Source organism: Bombus huntii, unplaced genomic scaffold (genome assembly GCF_024542735.1).
Source record: "Bombus huntii isolate Logan2020A unplaced genomic scaffold, iyBomHunt1.1 ctg00000069.1, whole genome shotgun sequence".
NCBI classification, from domain to species: Eukaryota; Metazoa; Arthropoda; class Insecta; order Hymenoptera; family Apidae; genus Bombus; species Bombus huntii.
The window spans coordinates 350,184-364,898 of NW_026099328.1; the positions used below are offsets into that span (position 1 = coordinate 350,184).

At 49.2% G+C, this 14,715-nt stretch overlaps 2 protein-coding genes across 2 annotated transcripts; both read left to right on the forward strand.

Moving 5' to 3' along the window:
- Positions 1-434: 434 nt before the first annotated feature.
- Positions 435-4,847, forward strand: LOC126876309 (uncharacterized). The gene is made up of 2 exons (XM_050639149.1): positions 435-1,557; positions 2,095-4,847. Exons 1-2 carry the CDS (start codon positions 435-437, stop codon positions 4,845-4,847), a joined length of 3,876 nt encoding a protein of 1,291 aa, XP_050495106.1.
- An 87-nt stretch (positions 4,848-4,934) lies between these two features.
- LOC126876310 (uncharacterized) lies at positions 4,935-5,969 on the forward strand. The gene has a single exon (XM_050639150.1). The coding sequence runs from the start codon at positions 4,935-4,937 to the stop codon at positions 5,967-5,969; it is 1,035 nt and encodes a 344-aa protein (XP_050495107.1).
- Positions 5,970-14,715: the final 8,746 nt, after the last annotated feature.

The window sequence follows — 14,715 nt, forward strand, 5'->3', positions numbered from 1 at the left end:
AGTGCTTGGAAATATATACTTTATAATACTGTGAATCCCAGTGTTATACCAACTCAATCACCCCTCATTATCTCAAAGGAAATCAGGGGATCGATCAATTCGTGGTGTCGATTGTTATAATCGTAACGGGGATTTACGACCCCCGTTGACGACTCTCCTCGCGAGTACGTCTCCCCGCGATTGGTCGAATTTACATGGTCCTTCGAGCCGGATCTCGTGCCACCAAAAAGTGCACTGACCAGTGACTATACAGTGTCGCGTGAGATCCAAGTTCCAACCACTTAGTCAACTGAGCAAGGGAACCGCCATCGGAGAGAAGCACCTCCGTCGCGCAGCATCTACACGAGCCCACGCCGCATCGTAACGATTAGCAACAGAATCCCAGATCAACGTCCATTTGATCAAGGTAAGGGCGTTCATTATCAAAATCAAACATGGCCCAAGCTGAATCAATCAGCACGTTACGGCGGAGACGAGGCGTCCTAGCCCGTCGACTTGCAACCATAAGGCGCGAACTCGATGAGTACGAAGCGTCTGGGAAGGCAAACAGAATCTTCCTAGCATCTTGCCGCAGCTCGTTCGATGAGCTTTGGAGGAGGATACTCGAGGTTCAAGAAGAGTTAGGTGTGGTAGATGAGGGGGAAGATGCGCGGGTAGATTCGTTATCGCAAGAGCATCGGGAGCTTGACATGCGGTTCCGAGAGCTCTTTGAGCAAATATCAGCAACAACCCCGTCGACTACAACAAGAGGTGAGACGTGCCGGAAACCAGAGCCGACCACCGTTCCAGAGGTCCGCGTGCCCCAATTCGACGGTGCCCTCGAGAATTGGACCTATTTCTACGACACGTTCACATCCATAGTGGACCTTAACGAAGGTTTGACGAATGTCCAAAAGTTCCAGCATCTACGCTCATCTATAACTGGACGGGCCGCACAGAGTATCCAGTCATTAGAACTCACAGAGGCCAACTATTCCATCGCGCTTGATACACTGAAGGACAAGTTCAATTGCCCCCTCCAAATCTGCATGCGCCATTGGAATCTGATGCGTAATTATCCGGAAATCAAAAGGGAAACTCCAGAGGCCCTAGAGGATTTGTTGGAAACCATCAGCGTAAATCTAAAGGCGCTCGAACATCTAAAGGAGCCCGTCACTTCAAACATAGCGATGATCGAATTGATCGCGTCGAAGTTGCCCGCGTCCAGCCTGCGTAAATGGCAACGCACACTGCCCCGCCAAAAGGTGCCATCCTATCAGCATCTGATAGACTTTCTCAAAACACGGGCGAACGGGACTCAATTCCTCTCTAAAGAGAAGGAATCAAAAGGGTCAACACACAAACACCGCAGTCAGCGAACAACCATACCGCATGGGCGAACCCTTGCTACAACCAGCAGAACGGTGGTGTGTCCGACCTGCAACGGACATCACGAGATCAGACACTGCAAAATATTCAAGGCCAAATCAGCGACCAAACGTTTTCAAATCGTGAAGAAGGCATCGTTGTGCATAAATTGCCTAGGCACAGGACATTCGCCGACACAGTGTACATCGGGTTCGTGTCGTATCTGCGGTCACCGACACCATACGTATCTACACCGCGAAAAAACCCAGGTAGATTCATGGTCGTCGAGCGGTCGATCTTCGAGCGGTCGATCGTCGAGCGGTCGATCGTCGAGCGGTCGGTCGTCGAGCGGTCGATCGTCGAGCGGTCGGTCGGCAAGCGGTTGGTCGCCGAGCAGTCGGTCGTCGGACAGTCGCGCATCGAGCGGTCGGTCGTCGGGCAGTCGTTCATCACACAAGCGAGCCTCCACCGAACAATCCCCATCGGGATCATCGAAGTCGCGGTCGTCCCACAAATCGAGGCGAACATCCGATACTTCACGGAAGCATACATCTTCGGTTCCAAGAGGTACGAAAGAGCATTCCTCGTACGAGTCACGCTCAGCCCGGATCCGGAACACCACCCCAACCTCTTCATCCAAGTCCCAACCGGGGCAAAACTGACTGTCCGAGACTACGACAGCAAGGGGGATCGGACTAACAAACACATCTCCCCACACCCCTCTGCATCATGATCTGTTGGCCACAGCACAGATCAAGGTTTTGAACAAACAGGCACAACCAATCCGAGCCCGAGCCTTACTCGACACTGGGTCGAGCATGAACTTCATGACCGACAGGCTCGCGAACTCCCTCGGTATAAGGCAAAGGAGATGTGCGATCCAGATCGGAGCCCTCGACAATTTGAGCACCACGGCAAAACGTTACACCACGGCCACTATCACGTCGACGGACGGCGAGTACAAGAAGACATTGAGATTTCTTGTTATCCCGGCCATATCGATCCTCGTACCAAGCGAGCCCATCGATCCCTCGAGTCTGGGATTACCCAGAAATATTCATCTAGCCGATCCACAATTCCATTGCCCAGCCCCGATCGATGTTTTACTTAGTACCGGATCAACATTCGCGTCGCTGTGCATCGGGCAGGTCAATCTGGCACAACCAGGCGAACCTGAACTACGTCTACAAAAAACACGCTTCGGCTGGGTAATCGGGGGGAGTCCCACGTCCCAAACCGCGATAAATACGTTCCACGCAACCACAACGGCTCTGCAAGAGGACCTCGCACGGTTTTGGGAGATCGACGAGGGACAGGCCACTACTCATCTTTCGGAATCGGAACGACTATGTGAAGAACATTTCCGAAACCATGTCCGACGAACCAAGGAAGGCAGATACATCGTTGCATTACCGTTCAACGAAAAGCTTTCCTCACTAGGGTCATCGAAGGCCACTGCAATGAGCAGGCTCGCCTCTCTTCATCGCCGATTCCAACGCGACAAACAATATGAAACCGCGTATAGTGCTGTGATTCAAGAATATTTAGACTTGGGTCACATGACAAAGATCAACACGGATCACGCCACCGACCACGGATATTATTTACCACATCACGGCGTGACCAAGGAATCGAGCGACACCACCAAGCTACGGGTTGTGTTCGACGGCTCAGCTTCAAGTACCACGGGAGTGTCTCTAAACGACGCCCTTCATACGGGTCCGAAATTACAAGAAGACCTGAGGAACATCCTATTGAGATTCCGGTCATTTCAATATGTCCTTACCGGCGACATCGAGAAGATGTACCGCCAATTCCTCCTACGTCCAGAAGATCGTCCCTACCAAAAGATTCTGTGGCGTGCCGACAACGGAGAGATCGAAACTTACCGACTCAACACCGTAACGTTCGGTCTATCCGCAGCCCCGTATCTGGCCATCCGATGTCTCAAACAGTTGGCAGAGGACGAGGGACCTCGATTTCCGAGAGCAGCGCAGATCCTACGGCGAGACTTCTATGTCGACGATGCGTTGACCGGAGCCGATACGAAGGACGAAGCCCTATCAATCAGGAATGATCTCACGAGATTACTTAAGCTAGCCGGTCTAAATATCCGCAAATGGGCCTCAAACGATCGGGATCTGCTGAGAGGGCTACCTGAGGAAGACACCAAGCAGAAATTACATCTCGGTGAGTCATCCACGTTAAAAACACTCGGCGTCTTTTGGGATTCAGCCGACGATACCATACTATATTCGGTCAAGACGAACAGTGACACTTCCCGAATCACAAAGCGATCAATCAGCTCAGTCATCGCACAAATATATGATCCACTAGGATTGCTCGCGCCGGTAATCGTTCGAGCAAAAATGATTTTGCAACAAGTCTGGACATTGAAGGTAGATTGGGACGAATCCCTTCCGTCAGACGTACACACAGCATGGATCAAATACCACACCCAATTGCCGTTGTTAAATGCGGTAAGGTTCCCTCGGAAGACCATCCTAGAATCCGCAACGAAAATTGAGCTCCACGGATTCTGTGACGCTAGCGAAAGGGCATATGGGGCGTGCGTCTACGTGCGGACGACTGACCGAAAGAACAATATTTGGACTCGACTCCTCACGGCGCGGTCGAAGGTAGCGCCGCTCAAATCGCTCTCCATACCACGTCTCGAATTAAGTGGGACACTTATTTTGACGTCCTTGATTTCGTCAATACAACAGGCCCTGACGACCAAGATATCGCGGATAGTCTACTGGACTGACTCCACCATCGTACTCCATTGGATCAGGTCTTCGCCGCACACCTTGAAAACATTTGTGGCGAATCGAGTCGCTGAGATACAGACCAAGACCAATATCTCCGACTGGCGTCATGTGCCTACCGACGATAATCCAGCGGATCTCATCTCCCGAGGCCAGACGCCCAAGGAATTCCTATGTCCGTCCATTTGGAAAAACGGGCCAAGGTGGCTCCTGCAAAGCGAAAGCTATTGGCCGGTTTGGAGCCCGATACCGGTAGTCGACCTCCCGGAGCAAAAGAAGACGATCTGTCTGAGGACGAGTGTTAACGACAACACTCTCCTCCATCGCTACTCGTCTTGGCCAAGACTAATAAGAATCGTCGCCCGGTGTCTTCGATGGAGACATAAGCAACACCGAACTGCCCATCTCACCACAGACGAACTGACCGCAGCGCACAACAGGCTAATAAAAATCTTACAATCCCAGCATTTCGCGCCTGAAATTCGGATCCTCCAAAAAAATCGAAGCGAGGACGTTGGAGGGAAACTACAGCCATTAAACCCCTTCCTCGACGAAGATGGGCTACTCCGGGTAGGAGGGCGACTAACCAACTCCGCCATACCCTTCAGCCAAAAACACCCGATCATCCTACCGAAATCCCCGGTGACAGAGCTAATTATAGAACAAGAGCACCGGAACAATCATCACACAGGGACCCAAGCTACCCTATACGCGATGAGACTGCGCTATTGACCGATCGACGGCCGTAGCCAGGTATGGCGCACTCTCAGAAGGTGCGTCCGCTGCTGCAGAGCCAACCCTCCACCAGTGGAATACTTGATGGGTGATTTGCCAGAGGCGCGTATTACCGAATCGCGGCCGTTCAGGAACGTCGGAATCGACTACTGCGGCCCATTCTACATCAAGGAGAGGAGGGACCGCAACCGACGTAAAATCAAGACGTACGCCGCCATATTCGTTTGTCTGGCGACAAAGGCGGTCCACATAGAGTTAGTCAGCGACCTAACCACCGACGCCTTCTTGGCCGCGCTACGCCGTTTCATCTCGCGGCGAGGATACTGCGCAACGATCCTCACCGACAACGGCACCAATTTCGTCGGGGCTAATCGGGAGCTGCAAGAACTCCGGACCCTATTGCAGTCCGACGACCACCAGGATAGGGTACAGAATTTTCTCGCCGACCGACAAATACAATGGCGTTTTAATCCTCCGAACTCACCACATTTTGGCGGGTTATGGGAAGCCGCAGTTAAATCGTTCAAACGCCATCTCATCCGCGTGGTCGGCACGGAGCTCCTGACCTTTGAACACCTCAACACCCTTGTGATCGAAATTGAGGCCATTCTCAATTCACGCCCACTGACTCCCATCTCATCCGATCCGAAAGATCCCCCTGTCCTCACTCCCGGTCATTTTCTAATCGGTGATACCCTAACCAGTTTACGGGAGCGTGATTTCAGGACAGTTCCATCAGGACGGCTATCCAGTTGGCAGCGCATTCACCAGATTAAGCAGCACTTCTGGAGCCGATGGTATCGAGAATACCTAAACGAGTTAACCCGCCGCAGCAAATGGGACAAGGGCAAACACAACATTCATGAAGGCACCGTAGTAATCCTCAGGGAGGACAACGTGCCCTCTATGCAGTGGCCTTTGGGCCGCGTAATCAAGGTCCATCCAGGAGCCGACGGAATCATCCGGACCGCTACCGTGCAGACGGCAACAAGCATCCTGGACCGCGGCGTCAAAAGACTGGTCCCCTTACCCATCCACCCAGATCCAGACGAGGCCGAACGCCCACACGGAGCGAAGGAGGTCACCAACGACACACCAGACTCCACAGCCAGAATTTGATCGGTGCCCTCTCAACGGGGGGAGGATGTTACGACGCCTAAAACATCTGCTCGCCAGCCCGCGCGACCGGACAACAACCGACCTGCGTAACGGCACTTCGACCCTCAATAAACCTAAGGACCCACCATAACTTTCATTTCCCTGCATTGTTTCGCCATATGTCTTCAATCCGATTGTCTTGAAGAATTGCAAGCCAAAATATGCTCGAAACACAGTCGGTTTTAGAGGTGTCCTTGGGTTCATTAGTCGCCTTTAAAACACGGAGAAAGCGGGTATGCACCCATTAGGAAAACCCGAATAGCCCTGTAATAAAACAGGCTAGGTTTTCTCATACACACAGTCATTTACGCACCACGATGGTAGAAGACTCCCTACTCATCCCTTCGAGCAGTAGTGCAGCATGACCAATCGACACCGCGGTTCGTTACCCTCACTTTTCCTAACGAAAGTGGGACCAACGAATCCGCGTTCTTTAGGCACAGGGGCACACCTACACCGAACTTTCTTCCGTATTAAACAAAAGAGCGACAAACGGTCTACCAGCTAACGCCTAACGCGACAGTCTCCCAACTAACGCCTAACGCGACGGTCTCCCAACTAACGCCTAACGCGACGGTCTACCAACTAACGCCTAACGCGGCAGTCTGCACATAGCGCGAGAGTCGCATTCTTCACGCAAATCTTTTGTAACTAAGTGCTTGGAAATATATACTTTATAATACTGTGAATCCCAGTGTTATACCAACTCAATCACCCCTCATTATCTCAAAGGAAATCAGGGGATCGATCAATTCGTGGTGTCGATTGTTATAATCGTAACGGGGATTTACGACCCCCGTTGACGACTCTCCTCGCGAGTACGTCTCCCCGCGATTGGTCGAATTTACAAGGAATTTCAAAGTTATCGTAGACATCTAGAGACGGGTTGTTCGGAGGTCTCAAAGTTTCCAAAGAGAACGAAATTCGGCCAATCTAACTGCTCGGGTTACGTCGTTTGAATTAAAAAAAAAAATCTGCACGTTCGATTTCCAGATAAATAAAATTTTTTGAATGCGATTCGCAGCGCGAAATTCGAGCAGCGGCTATTCGATACGACAATTGCACGATATAGAAGGGGTTTCTATCGCGCGCAATGCTTGCGTAGAATCTCGACGATAGGTACGCGGTATTTGTCGACTAACTATAAATATCGAACAGTTCGACTGGCTGCGCGAAGTAGCGAGTTTCCACGCGCGAGCAATAACGTTTACAATATATTTCACGTAACGGCAAATAGCGCTAATTGTACGCCAGCGTTTTGCCACAGCGATCGTGCGATAGTCAGTGGTACGCACGGCTCGTTCGTATTCACATTCGTGAAACTTAAATTCGGATCGCGCGAATGGCGAATCGAAACAGATTGAATGCCAGATTTCGGGGGGGGAAACGATCGATCGGAGGGTATTCTGACTAATTCTCGGACTAATTCTCCGACTGATTCTCGAACGATGCCGCTCGAACGTGGACGAACCGCGTTAATGGACGATCTAATTTGCAGTTATCTGTTAATCGGTTTAAAACGCTCTATATTTAACCGGGCATTCCATTATACTTGGCTGTTTCATTCGCTAATTTATCATTTCATCTCGGCTCAGCCGGCTCATCGTCGTTCCATCAGTCGCGTCGATCGAGCGAGCGGAATTTAAATTACCCGTATAATCCTCGAGCGGTATCGCGGCTCGTTAAAATTACACCGACAGATTTATTTGCCGCGCGTTTGGCGGATGGCATGCCGATCGACCCAGCGCGCTCGCATAATTCCAAATTCGAACATCTTGTCGCGTTTTCCACGTTACGTTGAGTCGTCGAGTACGTTACGTCGTGAAATTTGAAATGCGTGGAACGCGCGTATCGCGCGTCCACGTAAGATTTGTGTTTGCCAATCGTAGCCGAACTCGACAGCAAACGCGGCGCTTCGGCGAGAGAAGAAGGGAAAAGAGGATAAAAGGAGAAGAGCGGAAAGAAGAAAATGAAAAAGAAGGGGAGCAAAACGGTGGACGGTTGGGAAATAACAGGCGGCAGAAGCGTGGTCGGCGTCGATCGTCGAGGGTAAAGCGCGAACGGGCTGTCATATTCGCAACAAAGGGCGAAAGTCAAAGTGGATCTCGGTGCGGGGCGGCGCAGCTAAGCGTTCGGGTCTGAAAGCACGTTCCAGCCTTTTGATCGCCAGGCTATTTTCTTCCGTGCGGCCTCTTTCATCGTTCCACGCTACGGATTTTCAGCTGAATTTACGCCTGACATCAGCGGTTTCCTCGTTGGTTACTAGTTGGAGTCGCCTGATAGACGAGTAGGTGCGAGGGAGCGACCGGCAATTAACTTAGCAGTCGATTCTAGCCAGTTTCGAAGTTTCGTAACCCGGCACGTTGGATCCGGTCAATCTGTTAGATCCGTGGCAGCCGAGCCGTGGGGCAGACAGGAACGAAAGGCACGTCGACGGGGCTCTCCAGTAATTTCACCGATACGTTCGACCGTCGCGCGATTAAAATCCTCTCGGAGCCCGCCATACAGTTTCTGCTAGTGGCACGAGTGGCCAACTTTACGAGGGGATAACGCTACGTGATACGAAATCGCACGGCCGAAGCTTGCCGTATCCATTCCTTTTCTATTCCGCCCGTTCTGCCTTCTGCTCCCGATCTCCCGCTAATTCGCCTTGTTTCATCGGCCGTCTCCAGCGTGGATCGAGGGACATCGGTCCTTAAACTTTTCCCCACGCTGGACAAGGTTTTCTCCTTGATAAGTACCGATTCGTTTCTACTTTGTTCCGATGTTAGCGAAACGGCTCGTTCGTTCCAATCGCAATATTATTGAGCAGTAAAATTCTTCTGCGTGTAAAAGCGGATAAAACAATTTCCCCTAGTATTTGTTTGCAACTAACAGTTTTTAGCATTTCGTTAATAAATATTTCTTGGCAACAGCATCGTATGAAATATATTAGGTTGTCCGAAAAATGTCTTTTTTCGCAAACGTCGTTTTTACAATAAAGCACCTCCGTACAAACGTGAAACCAAGTCTGTGAAATGTCTCGGTGTTTATCTCAATAGAACAAAATGGATCGTACGTAATGCGACAAAACGATATAAAGCAAATAACATTGTGCGTCTATTATTTCCTCATAAACAGAAAGAAACTTTTCGGATATCAATCAAACAACTCGTATAGCGTATCTCTTTGAAGAAAACTTGCAAAGGATCGGTTTAACGTCTTAGGTACGATTGAATTTTGTGCGGGGACGTTCCTTCGTAGGGCAGGGTTTGACGCGAACTACGCGTAAACGATACTGCACCGCAATATGTGGCGGATAATGCTGTTCTCTACGCAAGCACATTGGATAATTAAATGTTAATTTTTCTTAAAGGTACGATACATATACGTGAACTTTAATAATTTACTTTAATTATTAATAATACAATTGAGTGTGATATATTTTAAAGCAGGGCAAAGCACATACACCCACGTCACAATTTTCACATTCAAGCGAGCTAGTGCTTTTCAAATTGTTTTTCGTTTTCTATTTTCTAGCGACATTTTTAGGTTAAAAATTGTAAAATATTGTAAGGATGCGGATCGGAATATTAAAAAGAGCATCTAATAATGATATATTTATTTTAACGGAAAGCAATAATTGATATCTGACACTTGTGTATCAAAAATAGACTATATATTTTGCCTGTATATATTGATAACACTGTTATAAAATATTGCGAGGATAAGAAAAGTGTGAAACAAGACAAACGAAAACGTGCGTTTAGCTTAAACGGTGACCGAGTACCTCTCCAAGGTCGGTGCTGCTGATATTTAAAGGGGTCCTCTCTAAGGTCGGTGCAGCTGATATATAAAGGGGGTTCTCTCCAAGGTCGGTGCTGCTGATATTTAAAGGGGTCCTCTCTATGGTCGGTGCAGCTGATATATAAAGGGGGTCCTCTCCAAGGTCGGTGCTGCTGGTATATAAAGGGGGGTCCGATTCCCGGCGGAGCCAGCACCATCCGACCTAGACACGTAAACTAGGCAGATCAGTATAGTCGAACATTAACATTCGAAATTTTTTCTAAATCTAGTATACCATGGAGATTTTACAAAAGACAAACGATCGGTTCCGAGAAGGAGTTCCCGTCCGGGTGGTTCGAGTCGAGTCACTTACCACCATGTGGGTTCGTTTGGCTGGATGGCCGAAGATAACCCAAACACTCAATTTGAAGATGATGGAACATCCCGTGGAGTACTTGCCGAAGGCGAAAAGTTTAAGAACAGGCATGCTAGTCGCCGTGCTAGTAGATTTTAAGGAATCTAGCGCTTGGGAAAGAGCCATCCTTTTACAAAGGACCATGACTGGCTACATCGTCTTTCTAATCGATTGGGGGTTAGAGAGCGAGCAATGTCTCGATTCAATACGGCTGCTGCCCCGTAATTTGGCAAAAATGGCACCGTGGGCTAGAAAAATCGTTCTGCCAGGTGTACGAGAACAACCGATCCAAGGGAAGAGACATCGAGTGGCCCAATTCACCATGTTGAGACGGACAGGGAGCCTAGTCAACATCGATCCTTCTCCAGGAGAAGCAATAACTGCAAGGTTGCTGCTGGACCGAGAGCCGGGAGAATCCGCAAGAGATATGGCAGCATACTGGCTGGAGTTGGGATACCTCGATCCCGAATAATCGCTACTATTGCCAGACACTTTTTTTCTAAGTATAATAATTCTTGTATGTATGGTTTTGTATGTATGGTTGTATGTACAGTTTTATGTGGATATTTGTATTTTTTTTATATATATTACTACTGAATTGTATATTCTTAGTCAAGTTTGGTTTTGTATGTCTGGTTTTGTATGTATGGTTTCGTATGTATGATTGTATGTACAGTTTTATGTGGATATTTGTATTTTTCTATATATATTAGTACTGAATTGTATATTCTTAGTCAAGACTGTAGGTGAATAAAAACTAATGAAAGCTTAAAAACTTGTTAACTCTCTCTTATCCTTCCTCCTCATTCACACAAGTCCTACAATACTAAATTTAATGTTCAGCTGTACGAATTGCAAGGTACATAATAAAAAAAATAGAATAAAAAGTAAAATAAAATAAAAAAAGGAATAAAAGAAATAAAATAAAATAAAATAAAAAAAAGTTAAATTTAAGATATCTTTTAAACTAATCATTTTGCAAATCAAGTACTTGTATACTCCTCTGTAGAGAATCAAAAACTACGGACCGGATCGTCCATCCAGAAAACGAGAAACCCGAGGAAAAGGAATTGCCCGTGTTGGTGTTAGGTCGCGTCCTCGTCGCTTCGCTTATCGTTGGACACACGCTGATCGAACAACGACGCCTTTTCACGGATCCCTCGTGTTTTTCCTCCCTTTTGGTTTCGTGACCCACGGAGAAAGACGCCGAGCAACGCGAATCTCGACGCGTGGCATAACGTTGTTTCGTCGGCCCGGCCTTTGACGCTGGTCGCGGAAGCGAATCGATACCTCGTCGATCGACGCGTGGTGGCGATACGCGTTGCTCTCGTCCCCCTGAGACGCGCAATTAAGAACGACGATCGAAGAACGACGGAGTATCGACGGACGAGGGGGCGGATGAATTCGTTGGATATCGTGGAGCCGGCGATTATCGCTGCCCGATTAATAACTGCGACCCTCTTCTCCGGATTTCGTAGGTTACGACGTTTAGTCGCGATATTAACGTACCTCCAAAGATTACAGGCGTAAGCCTGCTTCGATCGCTTTATCGCGAATCTTCTTACGATCTCCATCGACCGCACCCCTGCGATATTTAATCGCACGGGGGACGAGGATCGTACGAGTGCTCCTCTTTCCCTTACTTCATGACCGATCTCCCTTGAGCGATACTCGACGTCGTTGGAGTCAAGTACCTTCGGCTTTGTATCAAAGTCGGCCTTCGCGTCGGTCCGTGTCGCGGCATTTTCCACTCTGAAGGGATTCTTCGTTTCACATCGTCACGTCCTACGAAGCGTTATATGGTCGTAAGAACGACGAAACCAAGATCCAACCTTTTTATACTTATTCGTATCTAGATCTCGAGTCGGTTATTAATCGTCCGGCGGCACACAGCGCTGTTATCTCCGAATCGAGAGAGCAACGTCGAAAGAAACGGCGCAGCCGGCCGTTCTCACTTTACTCGCTCGCTCCAAGAATCCCGTGGCTCTCTTTTTCGTCCGCGGTCACCCTTTGTCCGTGAATTGGCATTAAGCCGCACCCCGATCTGTGCGCAGATCGTTTTCCACTGCGAACACTGTAAAGGGCAATTGTACGTCGAGTCGTACGCGGAAGCCTTTATCCCGCGGGTTACATTATCGCAGCCCGTGGTTTCCGTATACTCGCCCTATAGCGAGCCGCGTTAATTCCAATTTATTCGCCCTTTCGAAACGTTGCTCGAAACTTGATCCGTCTTACGTTCGCCAGTCCGTATCCTCGATACGAGAGATCGATCGACGTATTCCACGTATTCGTCTCTTTTAAGCCGCCAAAGTAGCCCCGCCAAAGTAGCGCCAAAGCCCCGATCCCTTATCATTTAATGTATATCCTATGTTTTATCGTTCTTGCATTGTTTTGTTCCTCGACGTTGCACTAATCGGAGCAGGTGCAAAGTGTTGGATAATCGATTCGAGACAATGGGATCTCGAGCGACAGGCGTCGTAAACCCAAGGACAACCATGCCCGGACAGTGTTACGGTTACGAGCGCGAAGTCTTTTAATCGTCTTTCGCTCGTAATATGGGATCGTACGCGCGTATTACGCCGATCCCGACACCGATCTCGATCGATCGCGAGATCGCCAAATTAACGCTTAAAGCGACCTTCCAATGGCTACGTTCGGATCGCGTCGTCGGCGCAGATACCGCAGTCGAGGTTGACTCCTCCTCCTTCGCTCGGCTCGTCGTTTCTTGCTGGATCGCGAGAGAAAAGGGCTGATATCCTCTGAAACGCGCGACGCGAAATCGAGTTGGACCTCGTCGCGTTCTACGTATATCGACGATCCGTCAGAGAAGAACATCGGGAATCCTCGATCGCACTCTCTCGAGCCGTCAAGCCACTCACACCCGCTTTTCGCTCGACGCGCTACCCAGAGAAAAGAACGAAAATAGAGGTAACCGATCGAGCGCGTTTGCGCTTACGCCAACGAGGAGAACGAACGAATAAATTAACGTTTCGAAGACAACTGGACGAAGACAATGGAACGAAGAGAGTCATCGGGATGTTTGAAACGCTGCGAGGATCTCTGAACTATTTCGCTTCTAACGAGTGAAAGGAAAGGAGAAGAAGCTTGCGCGCTAACTAGACGAGAGAAACAATTGGAACTTTCACGCTAAATAGGAAACGATTTTGCCTAGAATCGCAAACGAACATCGTTTCGATCCTTTAACGGGGGTTGTATCGATCGCGCGACCTGACACCTGCGATTTCAATGGCGAGAAACGAGAAGAGTTGGCGCAACTGCTCCACGAAATTTTCATAATTCTCGTTTCCAGCGTCTAGATACGCGCGACGGTGCACAACGAAGCGTGCAGGAAGAGAGCCGACAGACGGAATCGCGCCCCCCTTCCGTTTCGAAATACAGCGGGGGCGGTAGAAACGTAACAGCGAGGCAGAAACTGTCGACGAACTCGCGAAAGATCGCATCTGAGTTTTTCGACGAGCGACGCCACTCTCTCTCTCTTTCTTTCTCTTCGCTTGGATTTTACGATGCGCCCGCGCCCTCTTCTCTCTGTCTGTCGAGAGAAGCGAGGGCAGAGAGACCGCGCTAAGTCACCTGTAATTTCCGGCCGAGAAGTAGCGGGTGGCGCCGTCCATCTTCCGCGAACGGCTTCTTAAGTCTTCTTGACCGTGGCGAGATTTTTCGGACCGCTGGTTGCTTATTTACGATGACGATCGAACTCGTTAACGCTCCGAGCACACCGTACACGCCACTCGAATTCCAAATGGCCGCTCTCCGCGGAGCAAGTTAAGCTTCATCGAGCCCGATTGAACTTTGTAGTCGCTCGTGCTCGTCTTTCGTAGCCTGTCTCTCGCATTGGGTAAATACCGCCCTTGCGATCTCTTTCCTTCTCCCGTGTACGCGGCTACGCGATAAATTTGATATTTCGTAGTAGAGCAGCGCCGATCGCGAACAGTAGCGAAGCTTTATCGCTTGCGAATGAACATCGTCTAATATTTCGGCGTAATACGGTGGCAAGATTTTTCGGCTTATGCGTTCGTAGCGGCGCTAATATTCGACGGAAGAAGGAGATGAGACGGATCTAGCACTTGCCGACAAAGGAGATGACCATCGCAATCGACTCCCCGAAAGATACGCAGATGGGAGAAGGCCGAACCCAGTTCTTTACGTTCTTTCGTCTTTAAACGAAAGTTGTGTGAAAGTGATTAGGTTTCTCGTCGTTTAAAGATTCGAGACCCTTCGCTAGAAAAACGAATTGAACGCGAGTGACACCGTTCGAAAGATTCGTCTTTACGAGGCAAGAAACGCCTGGCGTCGGTTTACAAGGATATCGAACTGGGTCAATTATCGTCGGTGTGTCCAGAGGAGCGAAGGTATTTACCGGGCGAGCCGGGTCGATCGCTCGGTTCAATAAAATTGTCGTTAAGGGAGAGATAGCGAGGTGTAGGCGAGTCGGTGACGTGGCACATAGCCAGTCGGTGTGTTACTACGAAATTACGAAGCAATTTCGCAGGAAATATATTGGGAAAT

Excerpts from the sequence above, each read along its gene's own strand:
- LOC126876309 (XM_050639149.1), top strand. The coding sequence starts at position 435 with ATGGCCCAAGCTGAATCAATCAGCACGTTACGGCGGAGACGAGGCGTC. Across the intron at positions 1,558-2,094 it reads GCCGACACAGTGTACATCGG|CACAGATCAAGGTTTTGAAC; the intron begins GTTCGTGTCGTA and ends TGTTGGCCACAG.
- LOC126876310 (XM_050639150.1), top strand. The coding sequence starts at position 4,935 with ATGGGTGATTTGCCAGAGGCGCGTATTACCGAATCGCGGCCGTTCAGG.